Source organism: Carassius carassius, chromosome 20 (assembly GCF_963082965.1).
Source record: "Carassius carassius chromosome 20, fCarCar2.1, whole genome shotgun sequence".
Taxonomy (NCBI): domain Eukaryota; kingdom Metazoa; phylum Chordata; class Actinopteri; order Cypriniformes; family Cyprinidae; genus Carassius; species Carassius carassius.
Window position 1 is genome coordinate 2,769,612 of NC_081774.1, and position 19,609 is coordinate 2,789,220.

Below are 19,609 nucleotides of genomic sequence, written 5' to 3' on the forward strand. Positions count from 1 at the left end.
AAAAAATAAAATACAAATAAAATAAAACCTAATAAAAATAAAATTTATTTAAAAAAAAAGGAAAAAAGTATTGCTTCTGTCTTCAATTATTTTAGTGTCATTAGTGTCATACTATAATATAGTTTCTGTTAATATTTGTATTTTTTTACTAACAAATTTTCTGTCTTCACTTATATTTAGTTAAAGGTTTACAAATTTAGCTTTTTTTGTCTTTTTTGATACATTTTTAAATAGTACTTATTCATTTTGTAAATCTATATAGTATTTTTTGTTCATCATTTATTTATTTTAATACTTCAGCTCAAACTAAATGAAAATGAGAACTTTTGCCTTGTCAACTGGCTGAAATAAATGTTACATTTGTTTATATTTAGTTATGAAGTTTTTATGAGTTTAGTTTTAGTTAACGATAATAACCCTCTTGTCTTTTTATCATTTACTCCCTGATCTCTCTTTCAAACTCCCATCCTCCAGCCAGCTCACCCTCTCCTAGCCACTCTCTCCTCCCATCCTCTGAGCACCCGTCGAGGAAGCCAGCTCAGTACCTTTAACTTCCGGCCGCGCAACAGTTCAGAGGCTGACTTTGCAGATGACGAACACAGCATCCACGGTGATGGGCGGAGCCGAGCGGGTTCCATGGCGACACCGTGGAACAAGCGTCGTATGGGCAGCATCAAGAGTCACTCGTCGCAGGTGTTCATGCCCAGCCTCACCCATAACGGCAGACTTTCCCTGGACCAGAACGGCATCACCAGCATCGGCCCGCACACCCTGACCTCTGTTCCAGCGTTCAGCATGGAGAAGGTCAGGGAGGACACGGTATGGTCTTATCTCATTACAACTTTTTTTTGAATGTAAAATTTAATTCATGTCATTTATGTCATTTACAAAAAACATCTAAAGACAAATCTTTTTCGCCATCACCCCCTGACCAATTAATAATAACACTTACCTATTCTATTCTATTCTATTCTATTCTATTCTATTCTATGTGCAGTGTGCTATACTGAGAGCATAGGTCTGATTGTTTCTGCTTGCTTCTATTCAAGTCGCTTTGGATAAAAGCATGTGCTAAATGATTAATCTGTTTAATGATTAAATGTAATCATTATTACATTATTCATTAATCATTATTACGCCATATTATTTGTAATGATAATGTGAATATATAAAGGAGAATGTCCATGCAAATCTATCAACTTCCATCCTATGGAAAAGAGTTGAGGATGGCTACTGGGTGGATAAAATGAGAAAAATGTTTATTAATGATAATAATTTGATAAGGAAGCATTTCAATGAAAAAGTAAAAAATTGACTATTTTCATTGTAAAAAGCTTATTGTATTTTATGCAGATTTCTAAGGACTCTAAGTTATCAGCGATCAAAACTTTACTGAAAAACCTGTTGTATGCAATCTAACACATGCCCTCTGTCTTCTAATTGATAGTTCATACTTTTTTAGATTGTAAAAGGCCCTTTAGTATAATTTCAATAGTGTCAATCTAAATTTCATTTATTTACAATAGAAGTTATCAGAATTTTATTGTACTTTTAGATCATATAAATATCAGCAACTGTTTTTTATATTTAATCTAAAGATACAGTAATCTTCAAAAAAAAAATAGATTTTTTCTAACTATTATTTCAGGGTTAACCAATAGAGTGTAAGCTTGTTAAAATATTGTGCCAATAGTAGCAGCTTTTGAGGAACGTTTCAAATCAGTCACTTACGAGGTCCCACTTTAGTCTGAATACAGCTTTACTAGGTGTTGGAAAAGTTTTGACGTATTGATGTTCACTGTGATTGACAGGAGCCAGTGTTTCAGAATGAGCAGAGCTCTCCAGCTGCCAAGCTGACCGTTGACTTGCAGGAGGAAGTCCCGCCCCCTCGCAGGAAGAGAGGACTGAGCTCTGTCAGCTTCTTCAGTGATGCCATAGAGGGTGTGACAGATTAAAATTGTTTTGAAAAAAAAAAAAAGACACAAATGAGACAATTGTTGACATGCTGTAATATATAAAATCTCAGAAGATTTTAATGAGAAATGTTTGAGAATTCTCACTTTTGATTGCTGATGTTTGTACCTTTCTGATTGTTCTCCATTTAATCTCACGGCTATCGAGGAGAAATAATTTAGCTACAAAAGGATGTTTCAAATTTAAAATCAGTTTATCTAAAACACTCGAAGTATCAAACATCATCTTACCTTAATGTCCATGTTTCTTTTCAGTTACTCATTTAATGATTTTAATTTCTCCTCTTAGAACTAGAAGAGGCCAATCAGAAATGTCCTCCATGCTGGTATGAATTTGCGAAGAAGTACCTGATTTGGACATGTTCTCCTGCCTGGCTGAGAGTGAAGGAAGGGCTTAAAGTCATGGTGATGGACCCTTTCCTGGATCTTGCAATCACCATTTGCATTGTTCTGAACACATTGTTCATGGCGCTAGAGCACTACCCCATGACTGATGAATTCAACAGCATGCTGAGTGTTGGAAACCTGGTGAGGACAAACAATGGCATCTCAAACAGCCCTGTTTCTTTGCTTCTCTAATATTCATGTAAAGTTTTGTTCTTGCTTACCAGGTGTTCACTGGAATCTTCACGGCAGAGATGGTGCTGAAGATCTTCGCTCTGGATCCATACTATTACTTTCAGCAAGGCTGGAACATCTTTGATGGAATTATTGTTTGTTTGAGTCTGATGGAGTTGGGCCTTTCCAACGTGGAGGGTCTATCTGTCCTCCGCTCGTTCAGACTGGTAAACTTCAACTCTGCTTGGAAATAGACATACTGTAGTAAATTCACTAGAATGGACACTGAGGATTGCCACATGTGCAATTTATGAGAAAATGCCATATAGATACAAGAATCATTGAATCAGAGTTTGGAATCAGTGAAGTAACTGAAGCAGTGTGTTTGAACTGTTCCACAGAAATGAGCACCGTTTTTTTGTTCAAATGCACTCATATATTCACAAATCCCAAGACAAGGATTGTAAAACTAAATGTCATTATGGCCAACTAAAAAAATGCATTAATCACAATATTCAAATTAGTTTATTTTTGCAGCAAAGAACTATTAGTATGTATCATTCAGAGAGGACAGTTTTGAAAAAAAAAAGTAGCTTTAAACAATTCAGTATTGCAATGATCTTGAACTGACATCAGTGTTTGAATCTATAGTCTGCAATTAGAAGGCATTAGAATATATACTCCAACAAAGTTTTAAATATCAACACATCAGTATTTATGTGATGTAAAATGCAGTTTATGTGACAAAACGCAGCATGCAGGCTATCTGAATTTGTCTGACCCCTTTAAACTCAATTGTCTTGCTATTTATTATCAGATTAAAGCTGCACAGAGCTTTTAACATCCTTTTGTATTGCGATAAATACTGTTGTTAAGTAGTACTGTGTATGTATATTAAAAATGACTTTTTTCATGGCTGCACCCACATGTGCATATTTGGCCGAGCGGTAATCCTTTATCCATTAGTGAGATTAAATATGTTGGAGTTGAGATCTCAAAAAGTGGGCTACACTTTCTTTTAGTTCAACATCAGTCACATTGCAAACTGAATATAGGCCATGCTTTAGCTAAAATAAAATGAGAATTTACATGAAAAACAGTGACATCAACTGAAAACAAAGACTATTTTTGGTGTCAAATTACATGACTGATCAAAAATGTACTCGCTCTCAGGCCATGTAAGATGTATGCATGTTTGATTCTTCATCTACAGATTTGGAGAAATTTAGCATTACATTACTTGCTCACCAATTGATCCTCTTATGTGAATGGGTAGCGTCAAAATAAGAGTCCAAACAGCTCATAAAAACATAAAAATAATCCACAAGTAATCCAAAAAACTTTTGTCCATTAGTCAACATTTTGTGAAGTGAAACAAATCCATCATTCAGATACTTTTAAAACAGTCCCAAACAATTCTAAACAATTATTTCAGTGGATTTCGATGTGAGAGAGAACAGGGGGATGGACTTTTTCACTGGATGAAGTGTTATTACCGATTATTGAGTATTTTGGCCAGAAATGACAAATTGAAGTTCAAACACTTTAATGATGAATTAGTTTCTTGCAAACATGCAGCTTTTCACATCACAAGATGTGGATTATTGTGAAGTCTTTATCAGCAGTTTGGACTCTCATTCTGACGGCACCCATTCACTGCAGAGGATCCATTGGTGAGCAAGTAACATAATGCTAAATTTCTCCAAATCTGTTCTGATAAAGAAACAAACTCATCTACAATGGATGGCCTGAGGGTGAATACTTCAACAAATTTTCTTTTTGGGTGAACTGTTCCTTTAAGAAAGTAAATAGGATCAATTTTGATTTCACGTTGAAATGAAACGTATTCTGTATTTTGTCCTCAGCTGAGAGTTTTTAAACTTGCAAAGTCATGGCCAACCCTCAACACGCTGATAAAGATCATCGGTAACTCTGTGGGTGCCTTGGGAAACCTGACTCTGGTCTTGGCCATCATCGTCTTCATCTTCGCTGTGGTGGGCATGCAGCTGTTTGGAAAGAACTATCAGGACTGTGTGTGTAAGATCAGCTACGACTGCACGCTTCCTCGCTGGCACATGAAGGATTTCTTCCACTCGTTCCTCATCGTGTTCAGGGTCTTGTGCGGAGAGTGGATTGAGACCATGTGGGACTGTATGGAGGTGGCCGGACAGCCGCTTTGCATTCTGGTCTTCATGCTGGTCATGGTCATAGGAAACCTAGTGGTAAGAATGATATCTTCTCACATAATAAAATAATCTAATCTCATATCAACATTTCATGTCCATTCATTGATTCGTTATTTAAAAAATAAATTATTTATAAGGCATACCATAAATAATTTAGAACTTGCAACAGTGGTCAGCTGACTGTTCATTAACCCTTTACATATTCTTGTTAAATGTTAAATACTATAAATAAAAATAATATGTAAGCAGCTTTTAAATATTCAATCGCCATAAATATGCATGTCAGTTTGTATTCCTTGTGCATCTCTCAATTGTCAAATAGTTTTTGGATGCCTGGTTTCTTATTCTTTACATTTCAATATATTTTGAAGATAAACCATCATACCCTGAGAAAAATCTCAGACTGTGAGGATACACAAGATGGAATTAGAGAAATATTACTTAATTCTCCCAGATGTTCTTCTGTGATCCAGTTGTGACCAGAAAATACTTCTAAGAAGAGTAACTGAAGGTCTTTTCCCGGAAAATGAGATGCCACTAAGCTTCCCTTCCTAAGTTTTCCTGTTTTCATGACGACTGTTCTAAAAGCACACATGATGTCATGGTAGCAATTTTGTTCTATAAAGTGACAAGTTTTAAAATAGTAAGACAACATGCACAAACCAGAAAATTCTTCTCAAAAGGTGTGTGAATCATGGTTGACATTTATCATCATACTGTATATATAGATTTCCAAATGTATTTGGCAGATGACTGTAAACATAAAATAAATGAACCATATTTAGGCTGATGAGTGAGGGATAGAAATGTTTGGGTTCATTGGCTATACAGTTGTTTTGCACTAGTATAGCCTGACTAAGGTCATTTCCAAGAAAATAAATCAGCAAATTTTAGCTTTAACCTCCATATTTTACCCAGAAGTCCCCTGTTGTGTGTTGCTTAGAGACACATTTGTGGAATAGGTCCACAGGCTTGTGCTTAAGTACACTTAAGTATACATTATTATCCTCTTCTGGCTTTTCCAAATCATAACTAGCAACTTATGTACTCTAGAAATGTTGTAAAACACATCAGAAATAGCTGTTTGTCACTAAATTTGGTTCTTTCTGAAATAGACAAAAAAAAAAAAAGAGTATGATGTGTGAAATAAGTCCTTTTTATTTACTGTCTATTTGTCCTGTATGTTTCTGTACTACACTATATGTACTGTCTGTTTTTGGTGTTTGTTTGATTTTAAGCACAAACCATAATTCATCAAACATCAGTGTAGAAAGGTATAACCTTAAATCTAAACTGGGCCATATACAAATAGTTCACGCAGAACATTTTTATTTACATAAAAGGGGTGATGTTGGCGCAGTGGATAAGACACATGCCTTTGGTGTGAGAGACCCGGGTTTGAATCCACTGTGAGACACCAATGTGTCCCTGAACAAGACACTTAACCCCTAGTTGTTCCAGAGGCGTGCAACCTCTGACATATATAGCAATTGTAAGTCACTTTGGATAAAAGTGTCAGCTAAATGAATAAATGTAAATGTAATGTACTCACAATCATGTGATTCCAAAGATGGATCAGTATGGTTGACTAGTTCACCAACAACTGATTAATAAGGTCGAATAGTTGTTGATATGAGTTTGAAGTAGGGTGGGCTACGTGTAACCAGTGCAGTCCCATTTACGAATAAATGACTTGTGTGAATCGGTTCTTGCAAAGACTCATTAAAAAAAACACACGGGTGACCGTTTTGAATCAAATTCACTTATGGCTCACTAAATCGGTCATGGCTGTTACTGTATCAACATCTGTCTCATTTACTTAAATGCATATTATGTTTACTGGTAGTCTCAAAATGAAGTGCATTTGGCGCTTCTAGTTCGTGAAATTCTCCGCATTCAACATTGTATTTTAGATAATTACTTTCAGACTTCGAATCACCTATCTTAAGCAATGTTCCATTATTATTAATCTACACATTTATTTTTGCGGTTTTGTGAGGAGATTATTCTAGTAACAAACTTTAAATGCTTAGTGGGAATCGCATAGTTGGTTCATTCTGTGTGAGAAATGCGCATCGAGTTTGTAGCACACAGACTCCGTGCACTTAAATGGTTTTGTATAGTAAAAAGGTTATAAATATTTTCACTAATAATTTGTTTAGTTTTAGTTAGTTGAAAGGATGCGATTAGTGTTCTGTCTACACTATTTTAACACACGGTTTAAATCTTAGAAGCAGTGAATCTTACAACGATTACACCTATCAGATGCAAGTTCGATGACCTCAACAACGGTAAAATAGATACATTTTACATTTTTGAATCTGACTTAATGTCAAACAGATATTGATTAGTATTAAAAATATATATTTTATAACATTAGGTTAGGCCTGTTGTTTTTACATATTCTGAAAGCAATAGCTCATAGTGACCACTTCTATCAAGCTTTACAGGAATCTGTTATCACTTCTCCTTCTTTCTTGGCACAAGTCAGTTTGGGATTATCTTTGCTGTCTAGTGTGATTACAGGTCAGAGTGCAACTAATCAGGTTTCCATGCAACCCACAAAGTGGCTCTTACAATAGACCAGACTGCAAGAAAAAAAGCCTGTTATGATGAACATGGGAATTTTTTTTGTTTGACAAATTGTTGACATTCCTGCAATTGAACAAAGGCTTATCTTATAAAGACTGTTGTTCCCAGAAACACAGACTGCACTGAAGGTTTTTAGATCAACCAAAAATATGTTGCTTCGCTTACAATATCCTAGTCGGATATAAGGATTTAGTAAATGCCATTTCAGTAAATGTACCACTGTTCATCAAAACATTTCCAAATTCATTGCATCCAAATCAAATCATTTGCTTACAGATCTGTATTCTTGATTTCTCTCTAGGTGTTGAATCTGTTTTTGGCCCTGTTGCTGAGCTCCTTCAGCTCTGATAACCTGTCAGCACCCGATGATGACGGAGAAATGAACAACCTTCAGATAGCCATCAGTCGAATCCACTTTGGTTTCTCTTGGCTGCTGGATGCCATCAAAGATCTCTTCAATGGGAACTTGGCACGGCACAGACAGAAGGCCAAAGAGGTGCAGGTGTCAATGAAAGAGAACCACACTGAGTGCAACGGCGGCGTGGGAAGTTTAGAGTGGCATGGAGGGAAGTACATTACTCCAGAAGGAGAGGACAGTTACATGACCAATCCCAACCTCACCATCTGTGTCCCGATTGCACCAGGAGAGTCAGATGTGGAATTCACTGAGGAGGACGAAGATGAGGAGACAGAGACATCAGAGGATGAAGATCAGAAACCGGTGAGAGGTTATGAGAGGTGATTTATAAGTTTGGTTCATAAGGTCCTTGAAGTTGTTTATTCCGATCAATGAGCAAATGACTCATATGAGTCGACTCCTTTTAAAGGTATAGTTCACCCAAAAATGAAAATTACCCCATGATTTACTCACCCTTAAGGCATCCTATGTGCATGTGGGTCTATGTGACTTTCAGACGAATACAATCTGAGTTATATTTCCAGGCTTTATAATGGGAGTTGGTGTTTTTTTCAACACTCCAAAAGATGCCCAATAAAAACGCATCCATCCATAATAAACAGGGCCTCACATGGCTCCGGGGGGAGAATAAAGACCTCTAGAAGTGAATCGATGCATTTTTGTAAAAAAAAATATCCTTGGAAGATCCAGGAATTTTTCTTTTAAATGTAACTTCAATTGAAATCGTCTGAAAGAAGAAAATCATATATGCCTTCATGCCTTGAGGGTGAGTAAAACATAATTTTAATTTTTGGGTGAACTATCCCTTTAATGCACTGGTCAAAACACAAGTTACATAGTGATTCACATAATGATTTGAATCGGTTGGTTAATTCACTCTCTGATTCACTTGAACTTTATAATGTAAAGTAAATAATAAGTTTTCTTTTTATTTTTTATTATTTGACCAAAGTCATTGTTGTTTAGGATAGTCAGGACCAACAATTTCTGCTTTCTTAAAACTATTAAAGAATTGTTAATGTAATAAATTTAATTGAAATTCACAAATAGAACAGTAATTTTTTTTGTTTATGAGGTCATTTATTTAGTTTTTAAGGCTGTGTGACTCATATGAGATTATTCTTTTTAATGGATAAGAATTAATTCACAAATTAATCTCAAACTCCTTAGATATTGATTTGAAATAGGTTGGTCAATTCACTCTCTGAACTGCTGCAACATTTGTTTATAATAAATGAGTACTTTAAATTTAATATTACAAAAAAAGAAAAATGGTTGTGTAGTCTGATTCATTAGCAAATGACTATATGAACCATTTCTGCATTGTTCAAAACAAATTAGTCTGAAACTCATGAGTTATTGTTTTGAATCGGTTGGGTAATTCACTCTGATTGGCTGCTATTTTTGTCATGTCAAATTACAGACAGTATAGAAGTATAAAAAGAATTGTTAATGGAAACCAGAATAATTTTGGTCACACTTTATTTTAAGGTCCAATTTTCACTATTAACTAACCATTAACTATTATTTTCGCCTCAATTAACTCCTAATTTGCTGCTTATTAATAGTTTATAAGGTAGTTGTTAAGTTTAGGGTATTGGGTAGGATTATGGATGTCATGCATTATACTGTATGTACTTTATAAGCACTAATAAACAGCCAACATGTTAATAAAAGACATGCTAATAAGTGACTAGTTATTAGTGAGAATTGGACCCTATAATTAAGTTACCATAATTTTTATTTCGTTTCTGTGAAGGGGATCTAAAATTCATAATTTGACAACAATCTCCAATTAGTGTGGTGCATCTGATAAAAAAAAACACTAAAATTTGAAATTAACAGTGGTTTGACATCATATAATATTTTATATTGATATAATGCCATCTGACTTGCTTTTCCACTGTTCAATTTAACATCAGGACCAATTAGTTATATAACCCTAAATCCTTCATTTACAGCATATAATGGCTCATTGGTTTATCCCTATTGTGAGTGACCGGGAGCTCAAACGAGCAAGTGGGGTCAGAGGCCAGAGAGATGATATGATGTCACATGTGAGTGAGCGAGCCAGCGGCCGTAGACGTGGGGGGCGGGGGGGCATGCAGATTCATAAGCTGATAAGCTGCAAAAGCAGACAAGGTGAACCCACCAGACGCCATATTTGTTATATAAGAGAAACGGGCAGTGGAGAGGAGTGCAGGGAATATCGGTATAAAATGGTGGGATAGTGAATTATAAAACTACAACAACATAGGTCCATGTGAAACAGTTAAATTCCAAATTACATCTCAGTATGAGGAAATACAGGTGCATCTCAATAAATTAGCATGTCGGGGAAAAAGTTCATTTATTTCAGTAATTCAAATCAAATTGTAAAACTTGTGTATTAAATAAATTCAATGCACACAGACTGAAGTAGTTTAAGTCTTTGGTTCTTTTAAATGTGATGATTTTGGCTCACATTTAACAAAAACCTACCAATCTCAACAAATTAGAATATGATGACATGCCAATCAGCTAATTAAATTCAAAGACCTGCAAAGGTTTTCTGAGCCTTCAAAATTCAGTTTGGTTCACTGGGCTACACAATCATGGGGAAGACTGCTGATCTGACAGTTGTCCAGAAGACAATCATTGACACCCTTCACAAGGAGAGTAAACCACAAACATTCATTGCCAAAGAAGCTGGCTGTTCACAGAGTGCTGTATCCAAGCATGTTGACAGAAAGTTGAGTGCAAGGAAAAAGTGTGGAAGAAAAAGATGCACAACCAACTGAGAGAACCACAGCCTTATGAGGATTGTCAAGAAAAATCGATTCAAGAATTTGAGTGAACTTCACAAGGAATGGACTGAGGCTGGGGTCAAGGCATCAAGAGCCACCACACACAGACGTGTCAAGAGATTTACTGAACCACAGACAACATCAGAGGCGTCTTACCTCGGCTAAGGAGAAGAAGAACTGGACTGTTGCCCAGTGGTCTGGAGGAAGGGTGGAGAAGCTCATAGCCCAAGTTGCTTGAAGTCCAGTGTTTCCACAGTCTGTGATTATTTGGGGTGCAATGTCATCTGCTGGTGTTGGTCCATTGTGTTTTTTGAAAACCAAAGTCACTGCATTTATTTATTTTTTATGGCCTGTCAAGATGATGTTGAATCATTGACCTGGTGACACATTTTGTTGTGACTCATTCGAAATGTACAAATGTTGCTGCAAAAAGTCCTCGTGGACTTTATAAAGGCATGCAAGCAAAGTCTTAATGAGTCCTCAAGACACCACTTTTGACTAAACCTTTAAATATCTGCACAATTTGAACTGAAAACAGCATTATAACATAAAATACAGCAGTCATTTTTTTTTTTTTGTATTTGTATTTTTATTTTTTTTTTACAATATTAACATTAGTTACTACGCATTTACATGGGAGATTTAATCTGGCTGATCATTGCAAAAATGCCTCAACATTGTGTGCACCAACAAATGCACCATACAAGGCTAAGCACCTAAATGGTAGCATATGCATTGCATTAATTATTAGATGAAGAATGAACAGATACAGAGTAAGTCCTTTTTAATCATAAAGCATAGATTTAGGAGGTCATTTTTACATACATTCCATCAGTCAAGTTTAGTTTTGACTGAATAAGTATGAAAGGCTTAAACATTTTGTAGTTTGCACTGTATAGCTTTTAGTGTCATTTTTGCCTATGTAGGTTTTTTTTTATAATTTATATTTTTTCCTTAATTTATTATTATTATTAAATAGGTCAGAGTAGGGTGGGTGAAGTAAAAGCAGCCAACAAGTGTGCATCAGACACACACACACACACACACTGCCCGTCTCATAATGTGGGATTACATAAACAGCGCTATTGGATTGTGCTGGCACCTTTGGGCCAGTAATCTCTGTAAATCATTTTAAATATGTTGCCATTACATGCAGAGAAAATCCCATCAAAATTGTATTAAGAAGGCCCACTGTCTATGTAGAAAAAGAAAGAAGAATGAGTGTGCATTCAGGCAGATTTAGAACAGCTCTCTCGCTATCACCATCTCAGATTATACTGGAGGTCACAGACCTTGACTTGTGCGCTCGTGGATTAGATGCGTATGCTAGCATTGCACCATATGTAACTTGGGATGCATGCATTCTATTAACTCTCTGCATTTTCCATGCCAAACCCTGAGGATTTTTCAATCAATGCTGATTTCCTGGCTTTACAGCATATGTGCAAATATTGCACCAAAATTGTGCATTTAACAACTAAAATATTTAACTAACAGATTCAGTACTAGTTTATATGAAGCCAAGAACATAAATGATAGCATATGCATCACATTAATCATTAGTTGTAGTGGGAATATGATGGAATATGGGAATATGAGTATGCTTTGCATGTGGGATTTGAGCATATAAACACAGAATATCCTTTCAGTAATGGCTGCTGAAAATTTAGCTTTGCATCACAAGAATAAATTACATTTTAAAATATAATCAAATAGAAAACTGTTATTTTAAATTGTAATAATATTTCACAATATTCATATTTTTGCTGTATTTTTCATAAATGAATGAATGAATAAATGAATAAATAAAATAAATGAAGCCTTGGTGAGCATGAGACCTCTTTCATTTAAAATGATTGGTTTTGAAGTCCATTTTTATTTGAAACTCAATGCAAGCTTTGCGGTCTCGTTCAACAGGAAGTCGTCAGCCTCTCTGAAGGAAGTACTGTGGACCTGAGGAAGCCTGGGGAAGATGAGGAGGAATATTCTGAGATGGCAGATGATGGCATGGATCCAGAAGAGTGTTTCCCTGAGTGTAAGGATATAATGAAACTCCTGTGGCCATTGCTTCCACTTTGACATACTGTATCTTGTCAGGAGCTGATCTCTCTGTATCTCTCCAGTCTGTATACAGCGCTGTAAGTGTTGCAATATCAACACGACGAGAGGTCTTGGTCAAGCATGGTGGAGGTTGAGGAAGACATGCTATCAGATAGTGGAACACAGCTGGTTTGAGACCTTCATCATCTTCATGATCCTCCTCAGCAGTGGAGCTCTGGTGAGGAAACATGCTGAACAGTGAACTTTAACTATTCCATACTGTTTTGAAGTCAAATACTAATGTAATTCACGCATATTGTAATTGAATGTGTAGCTAGTCCTGGTCTTACTGTGGTATGATATTCTTCTTGTGGTCAGGCATTTGAAGACATTTACATTGAACAGAGGAAGGTGGTGAAGGTGGTGTTGGAATATGCTGATAAGGTGTTCAGCTACATCTTTGTGCTGGAGATGTTTCTGAAGTGGATCGCATATGGCTTTAAGAAATACTTCACTAACTACTGGTGCTGGCTGGACTTCCTGATTGTGGATGTGAGTAGAAGAATCTTCTCTGGAGCAATGTAGAACAGTTGCACTTTGATATGTTAGGCAAAGTTTGGAATAATTACATTTAAAAGTAAATAAATAAATAAATAAAAGAATATATTATGTTCACCAAGGTTGCATTTATAGTCAAACATTAATTTTTTATATATATTTTAAAATGTATTTTATCCCTGTGGCGCAAAGCTGAATTTTCTTCAGTGTCTTCAGTGTCACATGATCCTTCAGAAATCTTCCTAATATGCTGATTTGCTGCACAAGAAACATTTCTTATTATAATCAATGTCGAAAACAGATGTGCTGCTTAATATTTTTGTCAAAACTGTAATAAACTTCTATTCAAAAGTTTAGGATCAGTACGATTAAAAAAAAAGAAAGAAATACTTTACAGTAACAATAATTCAGCAGTGATGCATTAAATTGATCAAAAGGGACAGTAAAGATGGACAGGTCCATCTCAGTAAATTAGAATGTCGTGGAAAAGTTTATTTCAGTAATTCAACTCAAATTGTGAAACTTGTGTATTAAATAAATTCAATGCACACAGACTGAAGTAGTTTAAGTCTTTGGTTGAAGTCTCTGGTCTAATTTATTGAGATGCACCTGTATATAATGCTACAAAAGACTTCTATTTCAAATAAATGCGTTTGTTTTGAACTTACACCAGAGAATCCTGAAAAAGAAAATCAATTTATCAATTTCCAAAAAACATATGAAGTAGCACAACTGTTTTCAACATTGAGAATGAGAATAAATAATTCTTCTTTTATATATATATATATATTATATAAGTTTATTGGCCCTCAACTAAGCTGAAAGTACTTTACTAGTATAACTGTTGTTTCAAGTCAAAAACACGTTGAAACAACTGCCTAACACAGAAAAAAATAAAATAACAAAACATTTTAAAGCAGTGGGGTGACAAAGCTTTTTAAGGTGACTCAAAAAATAGTTTTTGACAGTGTACTATATTTTGCTATTACACAAGCAATAAAAGTAAAACAAATTCGACTGGTTTAAAATGAGGACATTTCTGGCTAGAAAACTGCAAAAACCATTTGCTGTAGCGAAGGCTGTTGATTACAGCAATTTTAGCACAAATCATGAATGAATGAAATGGACACAGACGTGGCCTATTGATTGAACACAAATGTTGGATTCTAGAACAGTTCATCCACAAATAAAAGATTTAATTTGTCAAACTGTACAGTAGACTGTTTATGTGTAACAAGCATGTAACTTAATATAGCCAGAATTTAGAATCTATCTAAGCCATCCATAATTGAGATTAAAGACATAATAATACAATTTCAGTTTGAAGTTTTGAATTTGTTGACTTTTGTTTGCAAGTTTTAGTTTTGTATCATTCTGGTTTTGTGTTACTGGCACAGTGTATAGTGTATTCAGAGTGATATCAGAATTGAGATTTTATGGCAAACACATCCAGACACAGAGATAACTGCACAAAATACACATAAAACAACTACAAATGAACACACTGGATAAAACAGCTGGCACAGCATCTGGAGTAGCTCAAATAAACACAAGTGTGTCTCACCTGATGCTCATCTGACCCACACAGATCTCCACACACACCTTTAACCATAGGGTAAGTTCACAGTTCACATGTGTCTCAGCTGCGGTTCTCTTCTCATCCACGCCGAGATATAAATGCCACCGTCTCTCTGTCAGCAATTTATTTCGACCTGTAATTTAACATGGTGTCAAGCTTGATATGTTTAATGTTAATTATTCCCACAGGACCTTGGCTTTTATATCAGAATATACTCACTGTATCAAATAATTATCTGGAGAAGATTCGTTACATTTAAGACTGTTAAAGCAACACTATGTGCATTTTGGATTTCTAGCGATTAATAAACACAAATGCACGCATCCCACAGAAGAACATTCTAACCGGAGCTACTTCTCCAAATTTATGTCTATGGCGATTCACGCAGGTATGTGTTACTCCACAGCAGTGACGACCCGAACAGGCCACAATAGTCCAAAAATAATCACTTATTCTATACGTACCGTAGAGATTTGGAGAGAAAAAGGCGGTTTGGTAGATGAATTTATGATGTACTCGCTCATTATATACATTTTGCAAATTTTGAACACAGAAAAAATTACATAGTGTTGCTTTAATAAAATCAAGAATTGACATTTTAAAGGTACATTACAGTGAGATGTCTTATTATGATACATTTAAAGAGCATTTAAGCTGAAATCCATATTTAATTTTGTTTTATATTATTTTATTATTAAATTTTGTACTTTTATATGTATTTTATTTGAAGTTGTGTTTGAGAGCAAATTGCACAGAAATATCTTCTTTAGATATATTGCAGGAAAACTATAGAAATTGTTTTTTATAAAGAACTGACCATTCTTGGGACTACATTTAATAATCCATAAATGGAATCTATAAAATGAATCTTAAACGCTGTTTGGACTGATGAAAATCACATTATTAAAAAGCAAAAGAAAATCTGATCAAAATAAATGATTTTTAAGAAAAACCCAAATTCTTTATAAAACCTCACTCTATTTTATATATATGCATATTGCTTATGCATATATAGTTGAGTATGTAGGTAAATACATTGATGTAAATATGCATACTTGTCCATGTTTTTTCTTCATTTCACCTCATCGAACACATTCCTGCCGTCCCTGTGGCCACAACCTGCCATGACAACCGAAAACCATTCTGTTCTACACTGTCTGCCTTCTCTGACTGTAGAATAGAGTGGAAACCTATTGTGGTTTTAAACTGATTTGTAAAACTGATCCTATAGAAATGGAATGTCCCAAAAGTGCAAAAAAAAAAAAAAAATCATTTTATAAATAAATTGCATCTAGTTACATATTATAGTCTATTGAACATAAAAATCCATTCAAGTGTTTTATAAATATTAACTTAAACATTCTTATTAAGTGTTTTATTAAAAAGTTATTTATTTCTCTCCACTTGCAGGTGTCTTTGATTAGCTTGGTTGCTAACTCTCTTGGCTACTCAGACTTTGGGGCCATTAAATCTCTGAGGACTCTCAGAGCTCTGAGGCCCTTGAGGGCCCTGTCTAGATTCGAAGGCATGCGGGTAAGATCCTGTCTTCTCTGTCGCTTCAACTCTCTTAATGTGATGCACATTAAAGCATGTCAGGTTTACTGGGAATTCACTGAGATTATACCACCCTGTATATGTTGAATGAAGTCCAATACATTTCTTAAAAATGTTGGACTACTGATTGCAATAGTAGTGTCTGTTTTGCTCAAGCACATCACACTTTCACAAAATATGATGCATTTTGTTCCATTTTTGCTTTTATGACAGCCATAAGGTGAAGAAGTCACTTAATCATCAGATAAACTGCCACAAAGACATGATTCCTGTCTTCCTCTGTGCCAGACCACAACTATTTATTCAATTGTCTGGCAATTTTCACATGTATGAATGATTCTGAAGACATTTTAATGTTTAATCCTAAGAATTATGACCAGTGACAGAAGAAAATTCAAACAAAAACTGGATGTTTTCTGCTACACCTGTGGGTTTTTCATACATCCAGACAGAAACATAGAAACGTTGTTGTTTACAAAAAACAAAACATTGTTTTTATAAACTTTTTAAATGTAAAGTTCATTGATGTATTAGGTTTAGTATTTACATACTGTAAGTTAATTTACTGTATGCATTTTGAATACTTAAGTTTTGTCATTATAACTTTTTTGACATATTCATGAGTGCATTAAAGCTGATACAATTTAGTTTAATCAGATGTTTAAATTACATGTGCATGTCTTGAGAAAAGCAGAAAGTTTTATATGATTTATTTATTTGCTTTGGTGATCTAGCACTGTGGTTGGATGAAGTTACATTATGATTGCTTCCTGTATGGTTTTCTGTCATCCAGGTGGTGGTGAATGCACTGATCGGGGCCATCCCATCCATCATGAACGTATTGCTGGTGTGCCTGATCTTCTGGCTCATATTTAGCATCATGGGTGTAAATCTCTTCGCTGGAAAATTTGGGAAATGTGTCAACAGGACAGGATACATTCACAGCTTAACCCTGGTCAACAACAAGAGTGACTGCCAGGCCATGAATGACACCCAGTTCTACTGGACCAAAGTGAAAGTCAACTTTGACAATGTGGGTCTTGGATACCTCTCACTTCTGCAGGTGGTGAGTGTCTCCAGGGCTGTGCTCCATTCAGAATTGCACTTAGAATGATTTTACCAAGCTGCCAAACAGGATGCATAACTATAATTCAAATTCAAATTTAACCCTTGTTCCCAGTAAAAAAAAGACCAGTCATTTAATAATTACTTGAAAATCTCTTTTATTATGCTATAATATCAACAAATACGTAAGCTCAGACCAATGAGACTGCCGATCATTAAATTCCAAAAATACAAACCCAGCAATTATCCAAAGAAAACTAAAAAGTTGCTAAAGAAGTTCAAAATTGCCAAAAATATTGAATCCAATATTTGGTAAAAATGTAGCGAAACAGAAAATGTATAAGCATTTTTGGAGATTGGTCATACAACAAGTATAACAAGGTAAGAAAAAAATTCCCCAAAAGTAGAAAAATGTAACTATATTTTTAGAGGGTATTCTTCTACCCCATGTATGCTACAGGGCCAGTTCAATATGTTTTAGGAAAAGAAAATCAAAATGACTGGAATACAACATTACGTATTAAGGAAGTATAATTATAATGGAAACTAAAGTTTTAAATAATGCATTCAGATTAATTTTTTGTGTAAGTTACTCTTAGAAACATTTTCTGCAGATATTTTAATGTCAATATTTATTATTAGAAATTAAATATCAAAACATATTGTTTACATAATGTTATGTATTACATTACATAATACATAATGTTTTTAGAACATTTTACATTTATTTTTCATTTAATTTTAAACCATTACATCTTGTTTTGATGGCCTTCCTAATTGTGTACTTCACCAAATACTGAACTAGTATTGATAGTTTTAGTCCTGAACTAAGGGTCTAGGATTATGTCAGTTTTGGAAAAATGAACCCCAAATTCAAAATTAGGGAACCAAAAACGCTCCTGCACAATTAAAGTATATCTGTTATGCAGCTTTATCCACCTTTGTAGTGTAAAGATGGCTTTTTGTTGATGTTGTTAAAACTGTATTGAAGTAATTGTTTAAATTCAAGTATTTGACATAAAAGACAAAGCTGAAGGAAATTCTACAAATTATAAATTTAAGGAAATTAGCCAAAAAAGGGAAAAGTCCTATCTGACGCTGTTCCATTCCAATTCAAATCATTAATGTAAAGGGAGCCAAATCTTAAGTTCTGAACTCTGGGCATTTTGAACAGTTTAGTCAGTCTAAGAAGGACTTTTGGTGAGTGTGCTGTAGAATCATCATATTTGTTAAGGTAGGCAAGCACCCAGAGTTTTTCATGGGCCTGCAACTCCTCGCTGGGCTTTAACCTATCATTTACCTCTAGGAACAGTCTCTCAATCACCACAGGTTATAATTTCTGTAACCAAGGCAACAGCATCCAAAAATGGACTAGCTTAATGGCGTTCATGCTGACTCTTGGTGAGTCACAACTCTTTGTCTTCACAGAAGGTATGAAACTTAAATGCGTAATTACCTCAGACTAAAAAGCCAAGTTTCGCTATTGTCAGGCATAAAAAGAAATGTGCTCACCTAGACGCAGAACATATATTTGAATAAACTGAAATTTGAAAAAATAAAATCTTTCTCTTTTAGGATGGACATTCAAGCATTCTTAAATATTTTGTTTTTCAGGCAACATTCAAAGGCTGGATGGAAGTCATGTACGCTGCTGTCGATTCCCGTGGAGTAAGCATGTTCATTTCATTCCTGAAATTAATGACTTGCATCCAAATTCACAAAATAACCTGGTTATTAACTACAAACTATCATTATTTTAAAAATAATAGTTTCAATTAAAAGATAGTTCTCCAAAAAAATACTGGTTTGTCGAGAAAGCCATTCAGAGGGCCTAGAACTTTTTAAAGGGGTCATATGATGTTGCTAAAAAAAACATTGTTTTGTGTATTTGGTGTAATGTAATGTGTTTATGTGGTTTAAGGTAAAAAGTCCCTAGTCCCTGAGCAGGGGTAAACCCAAGGTGCTACAAATAACCAAATACTGAGGGTTCAACACAAGGTGTTGCAAAAACCCATTGAAGAAAGTTCATTTTAGAGCTTTAGACTGTCAGAAAACCATATTTATGAGTATCTAAGATTTATATTGTTCTTGTTTGTCAGGTTGAGGAGCAGCCCGTCAAAGAGATAAACCTCTACATGTACCTCTACTTCGTCATTTTCATCATCTTTGGATCCTTCTTTACCTTAAATCTGTTCATTGGTGTCATCATCGATAACTTCAATCAACAGAAAAGAATGATAGGTGTTTAAGTTGAACTTATCTTCTAAAAGCATTTCGTTTATATTTATTGTGTTCCATGA

General features: G+C 34.9%; 1 protein-coding gene and 1 long non-coding RNA gene across 3 annotated transcripts in view; one reads left to right on the forward strand and one right to left on the reverse strand.

Moving 5' to 3' along the window:
• scn12aa (sodium channel, voltage gated, type XII, alpha a) overlaps positions 1-19,609 on the forward strand; it is a 38,878-nt gene that overhangs the window by 15,966 nt on the left and 3,303 nt on the right. The window contains exons 11-23 of the mRNA XM_059501139.1: positions 475-819; positions 1,812-1,941; positions 2,263-2,501; positions 2,585-2,758; positions 4,397-4,753; positions 7,611-8,030; positions 12,431-12,548; positions 12,637-12,791; positions 12,932-13,105; positions 16,101-16,223; positions 17,038-17,310; positions 18,924-18,977; positions 19,409-19,550. Of these exons, the coding sequence (XP_059357122.1) occupies positions 475-819; positions 1,812-1,941; positions 2,263-2,501; positions 2,585-2,758; positions 4,397-4,753; positions 7,611-8,030; positions 12,431-12,548; positions 12,637-12,791; positions 12,932-13,105; positions 16,101-16,223; positions 17,038-17,310; positions 18,924-18,977; positions 19,409-19,550 (2,704 nt within the window). The remainder of the gene's footprint in view (positions 1-474; positions 820-1,811; positions 1,942-2,262; positions 2,502-2,584; positions 2,759-4,396; positions 4,754-7,610; positions 8,031-12,430; positions 12,549-12,636; positions 12,792-12,931; positions 13,106-16,100; positions 16,224-17,037; positions 17,311-18,923; positions 18,978-19,408; positions 19,551-19,609) is intronic.
• On the reverse strand, positions 1,972-15,029 carry LOC132096026 (uncharacterized). Of its 2 annotated transcripts, XR_009422535.1 has the most exons (6): positions 14,910-15,029; positions 14,676-14,823; positions 4,484-4,747; positions 2,582-2,771; positions 2,322-2,498; positions 1,972-2,113 (listed from the first exon to the last, which is right to left on the reverse strand). It is a non-coding gene; the product is annotated as an uncharacterized LOC132096026 (long non-coding RNA). The 2 variants fall into 2 exon arrangements; XR_009422534.1 differs by lacking the exon at positions 1,972-2,113 and having other exon boundaries at positions 2,121-2,498.